Source organism: Glandiceps talaboti, chromosome 18 (genome assembly GCF_964340395.1).
Source record: "Glandiceps talaboti chromosome 18, keGlaTala1.1, whole genome shotgun sequence".
NCBI lineage: Eukaryota > Metazoa > Hemichordata > Enteropneusta > Spengelidae > Glandiceps > Glandiceps talaboti.
In genome coordinates this window covers 477,590-498,256 of record NC_135566.1, presented here as the reverse complement: position 1 = coordinate 498,256, position 20,667 = coordinate 477,590, and the positions used below count along the sequence as shown (strand labels likewise).

Below are 20,667 nucleotides of genomic sequence, written 5' to 3'. Positions count from 1 at the left end.
TAATATTGTACTTGATAATTAGCTGAATTAATCAATATTAATAGTTCACTCAATCTAAGAGATATCCTAGAACTTTTGGTTACTAAAACATGAATATTTTGTATGTCCGTGAACAGACAATCATACTTCTCATAGGGTTCCTATCTAAAGAGCTTTATACATGTGAAGCAATATGTTTTGGTTAGCAATTTACCAGTTACACTTAAAATTACTGAAAATGTAACATGTAAAATTAACTATGCAGTGTGCGATATTATGCTTTGAGAATAGAGTGTCTTTTGCAAAAACGAAAAGAGTGTTTCTTGTCAACAGATGGGGAGGGGGGAGGGTTGGATTGTTTTGTGGATGAATTGCAGGGGGGTCACTATTTTTAAGTACACCATGAACAAAAAGTCACCGGCCCACCCCCGGCAGTAAAAACTGATCGCTCCCTTATACTTGTCAAATGTGCCATTCTTAAAAGTAGTGAACAACGTCACATGACTACCGCACAACAGAAAGTAGGCGATAGACGTTCACAACGCAATTTAAAAATTCCGAGGACGTTAGACAAGTTCTGACAACGTCGTCGGCTGACACATTGAGAAAAGTTTCAACATAAAACAAAGAGGCTGGTTTTGATTAATTTCGGTGTTTGGTAAATTACGGGAGAACAAAACATGGTTAAAAGGTAAGTTAAGAGGCAAATACCATGGTCGCACTTTACACAAACGACACTGGACACATAAACATTCTCGTCTACCACCGCATCAAATCTTTGTATTTACATCATGTTCAAGATCAATGCCGTCATTGGCAGGATCAATGTCATCATATATATATATATATACATTATGCAGGATCAATGCCGTCATTGGCAGGATCAATGTCATCACATATATATATCATGCAGAATCAATGCCGTCATTGGCAGGGCACACAGTCGCATGTGGACTAAATATTCAATTTAAGGCAGGATAGTCCTAGAACAAAAGATTCGTGTTATTTGGCATTTATGACAATTCATGCACCGTCACCAGCCACATACTCGTATTAGAATGCAATGGCCGGTGACGATACTTTCTTCATTTATTGATAAATGCTGTTTGTATCCATTGAATCGATTATTTCTATCGATGTGCATTAAGTGGTGTGTACACGGACAGTCCATATTTGCATTTGTCGATTCGCCTCCGCTGGTTTTCTTTGTTATGTCACAGACAAGTATTAAAGTTATGTGTAAGACAAGCTATAAGCCAACGGTTTCGTCTCATTTTACACGTATGACAAATAAACTTTCCCTTAGATCTACCACCGCGGCAACGTCATACACTTACGTGTAAATGAAGACGACGTTCGTACAAGAAAAAACGCCCAGAACAGCTATAGTTTACAGGTGTCGTTAAACATCAACATGATTGAAGGACGTTGTGTTGATCTAGCCTCGGATCTAGGCATTTTATCAGGACACTTTAGGCCTCTTTCCTTGTCGTTTGCAGGCTAGACCACAGGCTGTGTCAATATCCAAATATATAAGTCCTGAAACTTAATGCTAACTCGTTAAAGGCATCTGTGCATGCACAGTCATTTGTCCAATTTAAATCCGTATCTTGTTAGTGCCAGTGGTGCCGCTATCCTGGTAGAGTTCAAACTAGTCAGCGAAGTGAAGTTAAACCAAGATAACTTTTCAATTGACAAACATCTTGAAGCCAGGGTATAGTTTCTAACCATTCCAATATTCTTTGTATTTGTGTTGATACTTTTTGTCTGCTACAAGATGTTCTAACTACAATCTTCTTCGTATTTGGGTTGATATTTTTGTCTGCTACAAGGTGTACTTACTAGTCAACTTCCGGCTTGAGTAAATGGCGCTTACTTCGTTTAGGTTTCAGTCCAGTTTTTTTCTAAACCACTCGAAAACTTGTTGAAGGTAGTTCAGGTGCTCGTCAAATGTTCTTGAGAACAGTGTGACATCATCAAGGTACACGAGATATATCTCTCATTTAGTCCATAGGGTGATTGGTACCAAAAAGTGGTACCAAATACGATATTTTCACCAGTGATGTATAATGCAATTCTAATATCAAATAATTGTAGCCTCGATAAAAACGACTCTATTAATTGAAATGTACTAGGTGCATTGCACAGATCAATGTATAACATTATATTCGAAAAAAAGACCATTATATGTAATAAAGGTTGTCTGCACTCTGTCTCCAGATGCAACTTCTATTTGCCAATAACCATATGCAAAGTCCATGGTTTAAAAGTACTTATCAAGTGCATCTAGTTGATTAGATGTTTACAAAAATAGTTTTCTTGTTTCAATATCAAATGGTAGCGTTTGCATACAATAGCTTTAATTCTCTTGTATAGAGTATTATGGGGTCATGGTCTCGAATATGTGCATGTATTACCAGCTTTTACCAACTTACTGAAACATGCTTAAGTAGTCTCTGGCAGGACCATTGCATTATGGGTTGGGTATATTGCATTTGCATATGACATATTTTCTCTACGTAACGTGTTTTTATTCGTAGTCCTGCTTGTACTTGTCCCCGAAGTGGTACAAGGACGTGCATGCATCAATTTACGTCATCATACTACAGTCTTCAATTCTCTACCAACACTCCTTAATTCACAAATCTTTGAATAGTTCGTCACGTCAATGCAATAAGGTCGCATCTTTGTCATATAATTTATGTCAGTTACGACCTTATTGAACTGAAGTGACTATTAACTTTTGAAATACAGTAAAATTCACTGATTTACCAAGTAATTTATGGCGCCGGTCATACGTTCAGCATTGGGGTCAAACTGGGGTCAAACCAAACCTTTGAAATGTGATATTTAGTATAGCATCATAATCGAATCTACAAAAATAGTTGGCTTCTATTTTGCTGCAATTTTGCGGATATAATACAATGTCGTGCAATTTTGTGTATTATCTTTACAAATTGTATCTTTTGATGTTGTTTTTCAAGACATTCAAGTTACTAAGGTCAAGAAATGATCTTTGTGCTTTGTTTCTGTATGCAGTCTGGGTCTTTCTGCATTGTAATTCAAATTTTCAACTGACATGTCTCCTGTTAAGATATCCATTAGTACATATAATTTTGGAGAACACGCCAGGAATTGGTGAGAGAGACAATTCAGTGGTTGAGCAAAGCGAGCGCCACCCCCACCCCCAAAAAGGACTGGATTCTAGGCGACGTACACTCTTACTCACCTTTGGAGTGATAAGATAAAGCAGATATAAATAACTACATTCAATTTTGTAATCTCTATTATAACCAAACTATTCAGATATCGAAGCTCTCAGTTTTGTAGAATATCTGCAAAATGGTGGAAATGCTGACTGGCTGGCTTCAAGCCAAACTTAAGCACATATGTCCTGCACAATTATTGCTCTATTGAGTGAAGTATACTAGCATTTATTTGTTGTGTTGTCCAATGGTCAATCTGTGTTACACGTATATACGGTGGCCCACAAGTGACACCACAAACGCTATACCTCTATATGCATTATAGTCTAGTCAAAGTTAGGCTTGACCTTGACTTAATTGCAACAGAAATTCATTTTAGTGAATGCTCTGAATTTTATGCTGAACAACAACATTATCGACAAGCTAGAAAAATCTAAGTGTTGGAACATGGCTAAAATGAGTTTTATTATGTTCATGAAATATTGTGTGTGTAAAAACCCATGCAAGTAACCTGTCTATGGATAGCTCTGACGATGGCTAGTTACCCTAATACCATCGTGTGATCATAAAATCATCCTATGTAGCGTAAACGTGCTTAATGTTTTAGTAAGTATGTTAATTAATTAGTGTGTCATAGCATATAGCCTATACAATATATTCCAACATATGTTTAATGCTAAATTTCTCACTAACCAAACAATATAATACTATGATATGCAACATAAACTGATTTATCACAGCATGTGTAATTAATGCACTTCATGAGATGCATGAAAAAAGAAAATAGTTAGCACAGAGTTAAAGCAGCATGAACTGCAACAAACTTATATATCAAAATTAATTTTGTGTAAAGTGTCCGAGAAGAGTTAAAATACTGAGCATGATTTGCCATAGAAAGGCAAAATAAAAGTTAAATAATAAATCATGGTATCAAATAACACTTAAGTAGAGATCAAATAGTAAAAATGTTGATGTAAAAATAAACTATACAGTGAATAATATAATATTACAGTCATTATTGACATCATGTCACAAACTATATACAGTGAATAATATAATATTACAGTCATTATTGACATCACGTAACAAACTATATGCAGTGAATAATATAATATTACAGTCATTATTGACATCAAGTCACAAACTATATGTAGTGAATAATATAATATTACAGTCATTATTGACATCACGCATGAATGATAGAAATACAATGTATACAATGCATATTTATGTATATACATAGCAAAGAACTTAATGCAAGTCTAATGATATTTTTGTGAGCCCATGCGCAAAATTTATAGAGTATTAAACTTTGGCGTTCATAATATTCATGATACTTATTCATAAACATATTTGATGACCGGCAATGTTATGGTTATGTTCCTAGATACTGAATGACAGGTGTACACGTGTTGTTCCTCTCAAAATCTACCAAAAACATAATGTTGCATATGCGTTTGAAACTTAAATGTAATATTGTATAAGCTATATGCTATTCATGGTACATTAATTAACATACTTACTAAAATATTAATGAAAATGAACAATAGTAGATCGAGCTAAAAAGTTAGAAAACATGTATATATATGATTGCATAATGTAATGTATATTATAAATATATAAGGTGTAGTATGAATAATATGTGCTTTTCGCGTGCATGTGTGTTTATGTGTTTGTGTTTGTGTGATATTGCACGACTTTAATATATACGTTTTTCTGCATCTCCTTTGTCTCTGTAGTCGAGGTGTTTCAAAACGTCACGTGATTGCAATAGGACTATCAGGATTCGTGTTCGGCATTGGGGTTGGCCTTCTCATAGTGTTTATGTTTGATGACTGTTCTTTCTCACGATGTGACTCCCCTGAGCCAATTATCACCACTACTGTCATGGTAACCGAGAAGGCAGAACTGACAACCGAACAACAGAAGGAAGAACTGACAACCGAACAAAGTGATAAGTATTTCTTCAAAACTGCAGCCGTGGCTGTAGATAATGGAGTGTGCTCAGAAGTAGCAAGGTATTGAAGATTCAATTCTTTAAAACATACACGAGACAAGAATGATACGTACGTATGTATGTATGTATGTATGTATGTATGTATGTATGTATGTATGTATGTATGTCTGTTTGCCTGCCTGCCTGCCTGAGCTGTCTGTCTGTCTGTCTGTCTGTCTGTCTGTCTGTCTGTCTGTCTGTCTGTCTGTCTGTCTGTATGTATGTATGTATGTATGTATGTATGTATGTATGTATGTATGTATGTCTGTGTGCGCGCGTCCGTGCGCCGTGAGTGTATTGTAATGTGTATTCATCTATCATTCAGAGAATCCGGTGATTTTATGAAACGATTCTGCTTTAAGTACGCGTCATATTGAACACAGTTATATAAAATTCAATGGCAATCGAGAGAGGCATATAACGTAGCTAACTAGTAATGTAAGTCGTTCTCTTTGTAACATTGACATGGTCGAGAGTAAAAAGCACATAGTTTTATCCAACCTCAACCATGGATGTATCACTAATACTCCAGTACTACTACTACTACTACTACTACTACTACTACTACTACTACTACTACTACTACTACTACTACTACTACTACTACTACCACCACTACTACTACTAATATATAATAATTACATCCATTTTCTGCCTGTGGTAACATTTGACCCTGGTCTTATTAAAATTTCAGGGATATTTTGCTGGATGGAGGCAATGCAGTTGATGCTGCCATAGCAGGTCTTCTTTGTTGTGGTATCGTCAATTCATATAGTAGTGGTATTGGAGGCGGGCACTTCATGACCATTTACAACCGAGAAAGTGGTAAAGTGGAAATCGTCGATTCTAGAGAAGAAGCCCCCTCTGGTGCTACTGCAACTATGTATACAGACGACCCACGTCCCGATGCTTCCACTTATGGTAAGCCATTTTACACAAAAGTAAAACGTTTTCTGTATGTACTACAATCGTTTATAGCATACATATCAAGTGTAAAAGTATACTGTTTCATTTGCTAATTGATCACATTACAAAGGCCACGTGCTAGGCTTGTAATAAACCAATTGAAACAATATACTTTTACATTTGATATGAATGCCATAAACGAATGTAGCATATAGAGAACGAAAGTGTTCTACTTCAGTTTTACTCTTGAAATAAAATAAAATAAGGTGATAAAAATAAAATAAAATAAAAATAAAATGATCGACAGTAATATGGTGTCGTAGGTGGCGCTCATATAGTTTACGTTATCATATAGCCTATTGGAGCGTCACCAAAGATTGTACAATGTATTTTACAGTCTACCTAGCAAGTTTTGTATGTGTACCAAAATCTATATATATATTTGGGGATTATTTTGGGGAAATATTATTTTGGCAATAAGTTTTAATAACATGTATACACAATAATAATGTAGAATCACATTATTTTAGTTCAGTCATTTGTGTTCCATGTGTGTTATCTCATTATGTGTTGGACGATATTTACAGGCGGTTTTTCAGTTGGTGTTCCTGGAGAAATCGACGGTTTCTGGAAGGCCCATACTAGACATGGTCAACTACCTTGGAAAGATCTCTTCGAACCGGCTATCAAATTAGCTGAACGTGGCTTTACAGTTGGACCTGCACTTGCAAATGCTATACAATTCAAACAAAAAGAAATACGCGAAATGGAAGGTTTGAGGTACACCTATCAAACTTACTTATAATTTCATTTGATGATTACATATTATTCTCCAATATTTTTCTTCATTCAGCCAAGGTAAATGAGTTGCCTGTAGGAGGCCATTTAGCAGCTAAAAATTTAAAAAACCATACACACTGTTGAAAGCCATGTAATATATTGTCTTCAATACCGTTCAAGAGATATATATACACAACATATTCTCTGGCAGTCACACACCTCATGATAATACTTCATAGGTTTGGGAACCTATTGTGGCAAAGCGTCAAGACATTTTGCAAATGTACTTGGTAAACGACTGCTCCTGGGATTAAATTTGGTTAAAACTCAGACAACTGAAAAAAGTGATCAGAGTCTGAACTGAGCAAGGGTGTATGTGGTGTTTAAAGAGAGTAATATGTATTCAATTTTTACTCAGTAACATCGATCGATCGAATAATAACATTTTACAATGAAAGTGGTGATAAAACTTACAATATGTTGTAACGTTCTTTTCGTTCTAATAATGTCTACCAGTGAAATTTTCCTGCATGAAAACGGCACTCTAAAACTAGAGGGTGATATCATGTATCAGCATAAACTAGCACAAACCTACCGTGAGATAGCTAATGGAGGACCCGAGGTTTTCTACACTGGTAGACTGGCAGATGATATTGTGGCTGATATACAGGACCATGGTAACAGAATGGTTATATTCAAATGATTAAATGTCATTAACATGAAGGGTCTATTATATTGCATGCTGTCTGTCTGTCTGTCTGTCCGTCTGTCTGTCCTTGCAAGTTCATTTCTCTGACGTGTGTCAGCCTTTTCAACAAATTTGACACAAAGGTCATGTACTTGTGAGGACACGTACTGGGACATATGCATTCCACTTTACGCAACCTTAATATTTGTGGCAAAATCTGGCCATATTTATGATAAAAATATCACATTTTGCCTCTTATCACGCAAGGATTTCTACATACGGACACCATACTATCCTCTACTTCACATTATCAATGGCAAGTTTATAATCAGATATTGACCTTTGACCATAACCACATTTTAAAGTCAAATAGCAAACATTTATCTCTCTATCATCTCAAAAAGTTTGCCATACAACAAACCAGCTGGGTACTTTGTATTTTTTTGTGGATTATAAGCTACATAAACATACTTTATAGGACATTTGTACTTCATTTGTACTTTTTTATCACACCCACCCACGCACACACACACACACACACACACACACACACACACACACACACACACACACACATATATATATATATATATATATATATATATATATATATATATATATATATATATATATATATAATATACTTAATTCAAATGAGTAAGGGTGATGTACATGTAACAAGTTATTACTCAGAGTTTCACGCTTCAAGCGATCATTAGTGTGGAAGTAGAAGTACAAGTAGAAGAATTGAAGCAATGGTTTTTCAGCTTTCATATGTTCACACAGAGACAAAAGCACAACATAACCTTCCGGTACCAAAGAAATACCTAAAACCCATCATGAATGTTATCATACTATCAGAGATATTGTTGACACTGATGGTATAGTGAATAATAACACATTTTAGTAAGTTGTGCTTCAACGTTAACACCGCTAGTGTTATTTAAAATTGTATTTCGGTATTGATTTAGATGGCATTATCACCAAGGATGATATGAGAAATTATCGGGCTAAACTTAAAGAGCCATTGAAGATCAAGTTTGATGGTTATACGGTCTACTCCCCACCACCTCCCTCCAGCGGCGCTGTTATTTCGTTGATATTAAATATTCTCAAAGGTTAGTTATCATTTCACTCGTATTTTACACCTTAATTGTCATGATATTCATAATAAAAGTGGGTGATTATGTACGGTTAACACATACACATTTTTTTGAGATCATTTTGACAATGAACATCTCCTTTATACCATACAAATGTAAACGGCAATACCTGTTGTTTTTACACCATGGCATTTCTGATATTTCTATTTTGAAGTGTACGTATTGGCAAACCCTCTGAAGATGAAGATTTAGAGATAATTGGTTTTAAATCTTGCATACTTGTAGTTGTAACAATGTGGACTTGGAAAATAGTTCGCTAAAATGTAGTCCCCAATTCTGTTCTTTTTCACCGACATAACTGTATCAAACGTAATCATTAAAAATGTGAACATTAGGTCTTAAAAGAAGTTGTCCCATTTATACAACCATACACACCTCCGGTCTCACCCTACTAGCCAGTAACTTGAGATGCCTCGGGGTCCCACACTACGCAAACCAAGCCAGTAACAAGGGGCGACTCGAAGTCCCACTCTACAAGAACCTAGTCAGCCACTAGCTAGATATATGGCTTGGGTGCGACTCTACAAAAACCTAGTCAGTAACTAGGGACGTCTTTGGGGTCACATGCTACGAAAACCTAGCCAGTAACTAATGATGCTCAAACAAAACTTCGTTTCTAAGCAGAAATTTAAATCATCATCATCATCATCATCATCATCATCATCATCATCATCATCATCATCATCATCATCATCATCATCATCATATGTGATGATGTAAAATCAACATTTAAATGTCAGAGAACATTCCCTTTAATACTACACAATCCCCATATTATAGAAGATAGGTTACAATTTATCAACAATTTTCATGATATAGAACGTCAGTTCCAACCTGTCTATCCCTAATTTGCTTAATATTGTAGGTTACAACTTTGATGAAGAAAGTATTGAAAATAACAACATGAACATCGTAACATATCATCGAATAGTGGAGGCCTTCAAGTTCGCGTATGCTAAGAGATCTTTGCTTGGTGATCAAGACTATGTAGACATTGAAGAAGTAAGTTGTTAAGATAATTAATCCTACATTTTCAGTCCATTCAACATCAAGTTTGACAAAAATATACTTATGGCGCCTTCAATAATTACAAGGGGCTTGGGAATGGGGGGGGTCCACTTTTTATAGAAATCGGTTCTAAGGAGAGGGCCATATTTTAGACAATGGGCTCAGGGCGGGTCACATTTTCCTTCGACTAACTGCATTGTCTAGCTTAGCATTATTTTGTGGTTTTGGCATCTATGCACAGTTGTGTGCAAACTCCATGCAATATAGCCAATATAGTGGTAGGTGCACACTTAGTGACTCCACAAAAAGTAGTATTATTTTGTTTGTTAACATTGTGCTTAACATTGTTATTTTAGCTATGTATATGTGGTGCTCAAAACATCTATCTATCTATCTATCTATCTATCTATCTATCTATCTATCTATCTATCTATCTATCTATCTATCTATCTATCTATCTATCTATCTATCTATCTATCTATATATATATATATATATATATATATATATATATATATATATATATATATATATATATATATATATATATGTATATATATATATATTGTTCAGCATCATGTTTGACAGCATTTAAATAATTTTTTAAAAATATTTTAATGGGAGGGTCACATTTTGGAGAACGGAAATTGAGGGAGGGTCACTTTTTAGCATGACGGAATCAGGGAAGGGTCGCGTTTAATGCAACAGCCGTGGCCTGATTTCCCCTGGTCCTCTCCACTTGTAATTACTGAAGGCTCTCATATCTTGATATGAGAGCCTTCTCATATCTGATAATGTCCTATATTAACGGGGTGAAATCTAGTAAGAATATTTAGAAAACGTTTGGCTTGATTTGTGTTTATACCATGTCTGTCTGTCTGTCTGTCTGTCTGTCTGTCTGTCTGTCTGTCTGTCTGACTGACTGACTGACTGACTGACTGACTGTCTGTCTGTCTGTCTGTCTGTCTGTCTGTCTGTTTGTCTGTCTATCTCTCTCACTGAGCTGACGTGATTTCTTTTCAGCTGTTATATAATATGACGTCATCTGAATATGCCGAGAGTCTCCGAATGAAAATCGACGATGACCGAACTCACAATTACACCTACTATGGTCCAAGTTTTTCTCTCGAAGAGGACGCAGGAACATCTCATATTAGTGCTGTAGACCAATACGGAAATGCGGTTTCTGTTACTTCCACGACAAATTTACAGTATGTAATGTTTATCGTCAATTCCAAATAATCTTTAATAGTCTCTGGCAACAGCACGCATACGATGCATGGTCTCAATATAAACTACAGTTGAAAAGCAGGCATGTAATTGATTGATCGATCAATCGACTGATTTCATTGATTGATTGATTGATTATTAGATTGAATGATTTATTGATTTTTGAATGACATATACTCTCTTTTATACCAGTTTGCACATCACTGAGTGTTTGTTTGGTTTTATTAATAAGTTAAGTGATAAAGCAAATTGTGGGGTAACCAAACGGCCTGGTAATTATGAAATTAGGGGTGTAGTTTTATATCACCACAAAAATCAATGTCAATTAATCAATATCACACGAAACATAAGCTATGTTTAACCACAAAACTTAATAATTCAATCGATCAAGTAATCAATTTTACCTTATATTTTATGCTTTGCTTCCAATATTGCATTGTGTACTGTTCTCCACTAACTAACCAAGTAACTATGAACTCTCTCTCTCTCTCTCTCTCTCTCTCTCTCTCTCTCTCTCTCTCTCTCTCTCTCTCTCTCTCTCTCTCTCTCTCTCTCTCTCTCTCTCTCTCTCTCTCTCTCTCTCTCTCTCTCTCTCTCATTTTCTTACAGCTTTGGGTCAAAGGTGAGGGGACTAAGAACGGGCATTATCTTCAACAACGAGATGGACGACTTTTCCTCTCCAAATATTTCAAACTATTGGGGTGTGCCGCCCTCGGAGTCCAACTTCATCGAACCAGGAAAGCGACCAATGTCATCTATGGCCCCGACCATTGTGGTTGATGAAGACGGGGATGTCCAGTTAGTGGTAGGATCGTCTGGTGGAACTAAAATAACTACAACAAGTTCACTGGTATGTGACAAAAATACATTGTTGGATTGGGGGTGATGTTCATGCATAATTGTTATCATCCAGTTGTCTATCTGGTCTTATATAAATTCCATTTTCAAAACGTCACAGTCAATTAGAGAGAGAGAGAGAGAGAGAGAGAGAGAGAGAGAGAGAGAGAGAGAGAGAGAGAGAGAGAGAGAGAGAGAGAGAGAGAGAGAGAGAGAGAGAGAGCGAGCGCGCTAAGTGTATTTGATTAACGAAATATGCACCTTAGAAATTAAAATGTCAAACTTTTGCTATAATTACGTTCTTCAAGAAAACCCAAGCCCGTTTTCAAAGAAAAAAAACAAGAGATCAACGTACATATTTTTTTTTAAGTAGAGGTCAAAATTATAATTATCAAAATTCAGTCATTTTAGGATTCACCATGAATACTGTTGTAAACTGTATAGGAAAGTAAAGAATGCTGATTTCCGGGATAAAAAAACGAAATGACTTTATTATTTCAAAAGCACTAGCAACAAGGTTTCATATGGCAATATGTAGTGATAGATTTGAATGACTTCAAAAATATATGTTTGTTTATTGCTTTATATAGAATGGTAACACAACAAAAGAAAAAGAGTTTACCGAATACACACATACAAACAAAGAGATTTGACCAAGTAAATTCGGCAAGTCCACTTTCTGAGATGGATGTCCAGCTTGTCATTTATTCTTGCAAGATACAATTCGGTTTCATGCAATGTCTTAAGAACTAAAACAAGACATGCGAAAGATTGGAATACGCACTACTAAACAAAGAAAATGTAAAATGACTTATTCCCTTGGATTACCCCAAATCATGCAAAGTTGGGTGTTGAAGAGATCCAAAGTGATCCTCCTGCAACATTTACAATATCTTTATGAACACATAACTCCTACTCTCATCAAACTCCATTGGTTACCAGTTCGTTCTAGAATCGACTACAAGATCTTACTCCTGACTTACAAGGCAATTCATGGTCTTACACCGGAGTACATTTCCGACCTTATACAAGTATACATACCAGCTCGCACCTTACGCTCAAAGGACAAAAACCTTCTTACGACAACAAGTTACAAGCAAATCAACTACGGTGGACGTTCTTTCGCTTATGCTGCTCCAAAGCTTTGGAATACACTGCCAACTGACATTAAACTTGCACCAACTATTGATTGTTTCAAAAGAAAACTGCAGACATATTTGTTTTGTAAAGCCTACGGTGTTGATATTGTTGATAGGTGTATAGAATGTTGTGTCGAATCTTACATTGAAATTCCCTTGATTTGCTATCTATCTAAACCTTAAAACCAATTCATTTTGTTTTCAATAGGTAACAGCTAGGACATTGTGGTTTGGAGATGATATCAAAGATGCAGTGAGCAAACCTCGATTTCACCATCAACTAATTCCACAGCGTGTTGACTATGAGTCTGGCATTGATGAGGTGAGTAGTATCAACTAATTCCACACCACACCGTGTTGACTATGAGTCTGGCATTGATGAGGTGAGTAGTATCAATTAATTCCACACCATGTTAACTATGAGTCTGGCATTGATGAGGTGAGTAGTATCAATTAATTCCACACCGTGTTGACTATGAGTCTGGCATTGATGAGGTGAGTAGTATCAACTAATTCCACACCGTGTTGACTATGAGTCTGGTATTAATGGGGTGAGTAGTATCAACTAATTCCACACCGTGTTGACTATGAGTCTGGCATTGATGAGGTGAGTAGTATCAATTAATTCCACACCGTGTTGACTATGAGTCTGGCATTGATGGGGTGAGTAGTATCAATTAATTCCACACCGTGTTGACTATGAGTCTGGCATTGATGAGGTGAGTAGTATCAACTAATTCCACACCGTGTTGACTATGAGTCTGGCATTGATGAGGTGAGTAGTATCAACTAATTCCACACCGTGTTGACTATGAGTCTGGCATTGATGGGGTGAGTAGTATCAATTAATTCCACACTGTGTTGACTATGAGTCTGGCATTGATGGGGTGAGTAGTATCAATTAATTCCACACCGTGTTAACTATGAGTCTGGCATTGATGAGGTGAGTAGTATCAACTAATTCCACACCACACCGTGTTGACTATGAGTCTGGCATTGATGAGGTGAGTAGTATCAATTAATTCCACACCATGTTAACTATGAGTCTGGCATTGATGAGGTGAGTAGTATCAACTAATTCCACACCACACCGTGTTAACTATGAGTCTGGCATTGATGAGGTGAGTAGTATCAATTAATTCCACACCATGTTAACTATGAGTCTGGCATTGATGAGGTGAGTAGTATCAACTAATTCCACACCGTGTTGACTATGAGTCTGGCATTGATGGGGTGAGTAGTATCAACTAATTCCACACCGTGTTGACTATGAGTCTGGTATTAATGGGGTGAGTAGTATCAACTAATTCCACACCGTGTTAACTATGAGTCTGGCATTGATGGGGTGAGTAGTATCAACTAATTCCACACCGTGTTGACTATGAGTCTGGCATTGATGGGGTGAGTAGTATCAACTAATTCCACACCGTGTTGACTATGAGTCTGGTATTAATGGGGTGAGTAGTATCAACTAATTCCACACCGTGTTAACTATGAGTCTGGCATTGATGGGGTGAGTAGTATCAACTAATTCCACACCGTGTTGACTATGAGTCTGGCATTGATGAGGTGAGTAGTATCAACTAATTCCACACCGTGTTGACTATGAGTCTGGTATTGATGAGGTGAGTAGTATCAATTAATTCCACACCGTGTTGACTATGAGTCTGGTATTGATGAGGTGAGTAGTATCAACTAATTCCACACCGTGTTGACTATGAGTCTGGCATTGATGAGGTGAGTAGTATCAACTAATTCCACACCGTGTTGACTATGAGTCTGGCATTGATGAGGTGAGTAGTATCAACTAATTCCACAGCGTGTTGACTATGCGTCTGGCATTGATGAGGTGAGTAGTATCAATTAATTCCACACCATGTTAACTATGAGTCTGGCATTGATGAGGTGAGTAGTATCAATTAATTCCACACCGTGTTGACTATGAGTCTGGCATTGATGAGGTGAGTAGTATCAACTAATTCCACACCACACCGTGTTGACTATGAGTCTGGTATTAATGGGGTGAGTAGTATCAATTAATTCCACACCGTGTTGACTATGAGTCTGGCATTGATGGGGTGAGTAGTATCAATTAATTCCACACCGTGTTGACTATGAGTCTGGCATTGATGAGGTGAGTAGTATCAATTAATTCCACACCGTGTTGACTATGAGTCTGGCATTGATGAGGTGAGTAGTATCAATTAATTCCACACCGTGTTGACTATGAGTCTGGCATTGATGAGGTGAGTAGTATCAATTAATTCCACACCGTGTTGACTATGAGTCTGGTATTAATGGGGTGAGTAGTATCAATTAATTCCACACCGTGTTGACTATGAGTCTGGCATTGATGAGGTGAGTAGTATCAATTAATTCCACACCGTGTTGACTATGAGTCTGGCATTGATGAGGTGAGTAGTATCAACTAATTCCACACCACACCGTGTTGACTATGAGTCTGGCATTAATGAGGTGAGTAGTATCAACTAATTCCACAGCGTGTTGACTATGAGTCTGGCATTGATGAGGTGAGTAGTATCAACTAATTCCACACCACACCGTGTTGACTATGAGTCTGGCATTGATGGGGTGAGTAGTATCAACTAATTCCACAGCGTGTTGACTATGAGTCTGGCATTGATGAGGTGAGTAGTATCAACTAATTCCACACCACACCGTGTTGACTATGAGTCTGGCATTGATGGGGTGAGTAGTATCAACTAATTCCACACCACACCGTGTTGACTATGAGTCTGGCATTGATGAGGTGAGTAGTATCAACTAATTCCACACCACACCGTGTTGACTATGAGTCTGGCATTGATGGGGTGAGTAGTATCAACTAATTCCACAGCGTGTTGACTATGAGTCTGGCATTGATGAGGTGAGTAGTGTCAATTAATTCCACACCACACCGTGTTGACTATGAGTCTGGCATTGATGAGGTGAGTAGTATCAACTAATTCCACACCACACCGTGTTGACTATGAGTCTGGTATTAATGGGGTGAGTAGTATCAATTAATTCCACACCATGTTAACTATGAGTCTGGCATTGATGAGGTGAGTAGTATCAACTAATTCCACACCGTGTTGACTATGAGTCTGGCATTGATGGGGTGAGTAGTATCAACTAATTCCACACCACACCGTGTTGACTATGAGTCTGGCATTGATGAGGTGAGTAGTATCAATTAATTCCACACCGTGTTGACTATGAGTCTGGCATTGATGAGGTGAGTAGTATCAATTAATTCCACACCGTGTTGACTATGAGTCTGGCATTGATGAGGTGAGTAGTATCAATTAATTCCACACCGTGTTGACTATGAGTCTGGCATTGATGAGGTGAGTAGTATCAACTAATTCCACACCACACCGTGTTGACTATGAGTCTGGCATTGATGGGGTGAGTAGTATCAATTAATTCCACACCGTGTTGACTATGAGTCTGGCATTGATGAGGTGAGTAGTATCAACTAATTCCACAGCGTGTTGACTATGAGTCTGGCATTGATGAGGTGAGTAGTATCAACTAATTCCACACCGTGTTGACTATGAGTCTGGCATTGATGAGGTGAGTAGTATCAACTAATTCCACACCACACCGTGTTGACTATGAGTCTGGCATTGATGGGGTGAGTAGTATCAATTAATTCCACACCGTGTTGACTATGAGTCTGGCATTGATGAGGTGAGTAGTATCAATTAATTCCACACCGTGTTGACTATGAGTCTGGCATTGATGAGGTGAGTAGTATCAATTAATTCCACACCGTGTTGACTATGAGTCTGGCATTGATGAGGTGAGTAGTATCAACTAATTCCACACCACACCGTGTTGACTATGAGTCTGGCATTGATGGGGTGAGTAGTATCAATTAATTCCACACCGTGTTGACTATGAGTCTGGCATTGATGAGGTGAGTAGTATCAACTAATTCCACACCACACCGTGTTGACTATGAGTCTGGCATTGATGAGGTGAGTAGTATCAACTAATTCCACACCGTGTTGACTATGAGTCTGGCATTGATGAGGTGAGTAGTATCAACTAATTCCACACCGTGTTGACTATGAGTCTGGCATTAATGAGGTGAGTAGTATCAACTAATTCCACACCGTGTTGACTATGAGTCTGGCATTAATGAGGTGAGTAGTATCAACTAATTCCACACCGTGTTGACTATGAGTCTGGCATTGATGAGGTGAGTAGTATCAACTAATTCCACACCGTGTTGACTATGAGTCTGGCATTGATGGGGTGAGTAGTATCAATTAATTCCACACCGTGTTGACTATGAGTCTGGCATTGATGAGGTGAGTAGTATCAACTAATTCCACACCACACCGTGTTGACTATGAGTCTGGTATTGATGAGGTGAGTAGTATCAACTAATTCCACACCGTGTTGACTATGAGTCTGGTATTGATGAGGTGAGTAGTATCAACTAATTCCACACCGTGTTGACTATGAGTCTGGCATTGATGAGGTGAGTAGTATCAACTAATTCCACACCGTGTTAACTATGAGTCTGGCATTGATGAGGTGAGTAGTATCAATATAATTCCACACCGTGTTGACTATGAGTCTGGCATTGATGAGGTGAGTAGTATCAATATAATTCCACACCGTGTTGACTATGAGTCTGGCATTGATGAGGTGAGTAGTATCAATATAATTCCACACCGTGTTGACTATGAGTCTGGCATTGATGAGGTGAGTAGTATCATAGACCCTACACCAGTTGGTGTAGGGTCTATGGTAGTATCAACTAATTCCACACCGTGTTGACTATGAGTCTGGCATTGATGGGGTGAGTAGATATCAACTAATTCCACACCGTGTTAACTATGAGTCTGGCATTGATGAGGTGAGTAGTATCAACTAATTCCACACCACACCGTGTTGACTATGAGTCTGGCATTAATGGGGTGAGTAGTATCAACTAATTCCACACCGTGTTGACTATGAGTCTGGCATTGATGAGGTGAGTAGTATCAACTAATTCCACACCGTGTTGACTATGAGTCTGGCATTGATGAGGTGAGTAGTATCAACTAATTCCACACCGTGTTAACTATGAGTCTGGCATTGATGAGGTGAGTAGTATCAATATAATTCCACACCGTGTTGACTATGAGTCTGGCATTGATGAGGTGAGTAGTATCAACTAATTCCACACCGTGTTGACTATGAGTCTGGCATTGATGAGGTGAGTAGTATCAACTAATTCCACACCGTGTTGACTATGAGTCTGGCATTGATGAGGTGAGTAGTATCAACTAATTCCACACCGTGTTGACTATGAGTCTGGCATTGATGAGGTGAGTAGTATCAACTAATTCCACACCGTGTTAACTATGAGTCTGGCATTGATGAGGTGAGTAGTATCAATATAATTCCACACCGTGTTGACTATGAGTCTGGCATTGATGAGGTGAGTAGTATCAACTAATTCCACACCGTGTTGACTATGAGTCTGGCATTGATGAGGTGAGTAGTATCAACTAATTCCACACCGTGTTGACTATGAGTCTGGCATTGATGAGGTGAGTAGTATCAATATAATTCCACACCACACCGTGTTGACTATGAGTCTGGCATTGATGAGGTGAGTAGTATCAACTAATTCCACACCGTGTTGACTATGAGTCTGGCATTGATGGGGTGAGTAGTATCAATTAATTCCACACCGTGTTGACTATGAGTCTGGCATTAATGAGGTGAGTAGTATCAACTAATTCCACACCGTGTTGACTATGAGTCTGGCATTGATGGGGTGAGTAGTATCAACTAATTCCACACCATGTTGACTATGAGTCTGGCATTGATGAGGTGAGTAGTATCAACTAATTCCACACCGTGTTGACTATGAGTCTGGCATTAATGGGGTGAGTAGTATCAATATAATTCCACAGCGTGTTGACTATGAGTCTGGCATTGATGAGGTGAGTAGTATCAACTAATTCCACACCGTGTTGACTATGAGTCTGGTATTAATGGGGTGAGTAGTATCAATTAATTCCTCACCACACCGTGTTGACTATGAGTCTGGTATTAATGGGGTGAGTAGTATCAATATAATTCCACAGCGTGTTGACTATGAGTCTGGCATTAATGAGGTGAGTAGTATCAACTAATTCCACACCGTGTTGACTATGAGTCTGGTATTAATGGGGTGAGTAGTATCAATTAATTCCTCACCACACCGTGTTGACTATGAGTCTGGCATTAATGGGGTGAGTAGTATCAATATAATTCCACAGCGTGTTGACTATGAGTCTGGCATTGATGAGGTGAGTAGTATCAACTAATTCCACACTGTGTTGACTATGAGTCTGGCATTGATGAGGTGAGTAGTATCAACTAATTCCTCACCACACCGTGTTGACTATGAGTCTGGTATTAATGGGGTGAGTAGTATCAATTAATTCCACACCGTGTCGTGTTGACTATGGGTACGTATAAATTTTCTTTCTTTTTCTTCCACTATGTATTTGAACCATTTGAATCCTTGCATTTGAAGCTGTCAAACAAAATATTTAGTGGCTGTCACACACAGTGTCCATCGTTTATTGTTCAGTCGTGACTTTACTTATTACTAAAAACAACAAAAAACGATTGTAGAATTCAAACTCTTTAAATCTACAGTGATTTGAGTACAAACAGAACGTGGACCTTCAAATTACGTGCATTTTAAAAATGAAAGTTACTGAGAAAATACGTTGAATTATTTCAGGAAATAATAAATGGACTGGAAGGCTTTGGTCATAAAACAAACGTTGTTAGTAAGATAGCAGTGTCAAACGGGATCCGACGAACCAAGGATGGACTGGAAGCTTACTCAGACGATAGAAAGGGTGGAGGGTTCCCTGCTGGATTTTAGAAGATTTAATGGTACGACACAGCAAATATCACATTTGGAATTCATTGTAATCAGTTGTGCAAAAATTCTTCATAATATTTGTATACTAAAACATCAGTATCTTAGAAATACTTTGCGGACACATGGATAATTTACTTCCTCACGATCGCGATCACGATTTTTACCAGACTGACGTATTCGACATTTTTTTATGACAACTTCAGACAAGAGCGCCTACAACGGCGAATCGATCAGTCAAGTTTACCTTCAAACTGGATTTCCAATCAGTGTATGCATTTATTCAAAACCAAATTATTACCAAGAATAAAACACCACAATAATTGACGATAATGTTGAACTTAATGCACAAGAATCAAAGGGGTATTTTTGGTAAATGGGTTTGATAATAAGAGTTGTTTATTATAGTGGCATGTCAATATACATTAACAAATTATTAATAAAAAGAAAAAAAAGAACAGAATATTAATACATGACCCAGTCCATAGGCTTATTTGTCACCATGAAATTAAATAACTAATCTAAAGAAATGCAAAAATGGAACGAGCACAACCACAACAAGTAAAGAAACGTAACAGTACGACAATGACATATACAAACGAATACACATTTTGTTGGTGTATGCTTGTTGAATACAGTATATTTACTAAGTCGTTCTAGGTTTATTCACAAATGTATAAGATTCAAATATCTATTCACTGTAAACCACATCCCAATAAAAAAGCTATGCTTTATAATTACTCTATATTAATAGATGAATCCATACAAAATATATAATGCAAACAGTGGAGAGAGAGAGAGAGAGAGAGAGAGAGAGAGAGAGAGAGAGAGAGAGAGAGAGAGAGA

General features: G+C 37.5%; 1 protein-coding gene across 1 annotated transcript; it reads left to right on the top strand.

Moving 5' to 3' along the window:
• The first annotated feature begins 472 nt into the window (after positions 1-472).
• LOC144448880 (glutathione hydrolase 1 proenzyme-like) lies at positions 473-20,539 on the top strand. Its single transcript, XM_078139220.1, has 11 exons — positions 473-670; positions 4,925-5,203; positions 5,876-6,102; positions 6,675-6,867; positions 7,384-7,544; positions 8,527-8,673; positions 9,584-9,720; positions 10,750-10,937; positions 11,566-11,806; positions 13,141-13,254; positions 19,678-20,539. Exons 1-11 carry the CDS (start codon positions 660-662, stop codon positions 19,822-19,824), a joined length of 1,845 nt encoding a protein of 614 aa, XP_077995346.1. The 5' UTR covers positions 473-659; the 3' UTR covers positions 19,825-20,539.
• Positions 20,540-20,667: the final 128 nt, after the last annotated feature.

What these genes read in the sequence shown, in the direction of transcription:
- LOC144448880 (XM_078139220.1), top strand. An exon ending in GATATTAAATATTCTCAAAG is followed by an intron (nt 8,674 to 9,583) that starts GTTAGTTATCAT and finishes TTAATATTGTAG; the next exon opens with GTTACAACTTTGATGAAGAA. An exon ending in ATGAGTCTGGCATTGATGAG is followed by an intron (nt 13,255 to 19,677) that starts GTGAGTAGTATC and finishes GAATTATTTCAG; the next exon opens with GAAATAATAAATGGACTGGA.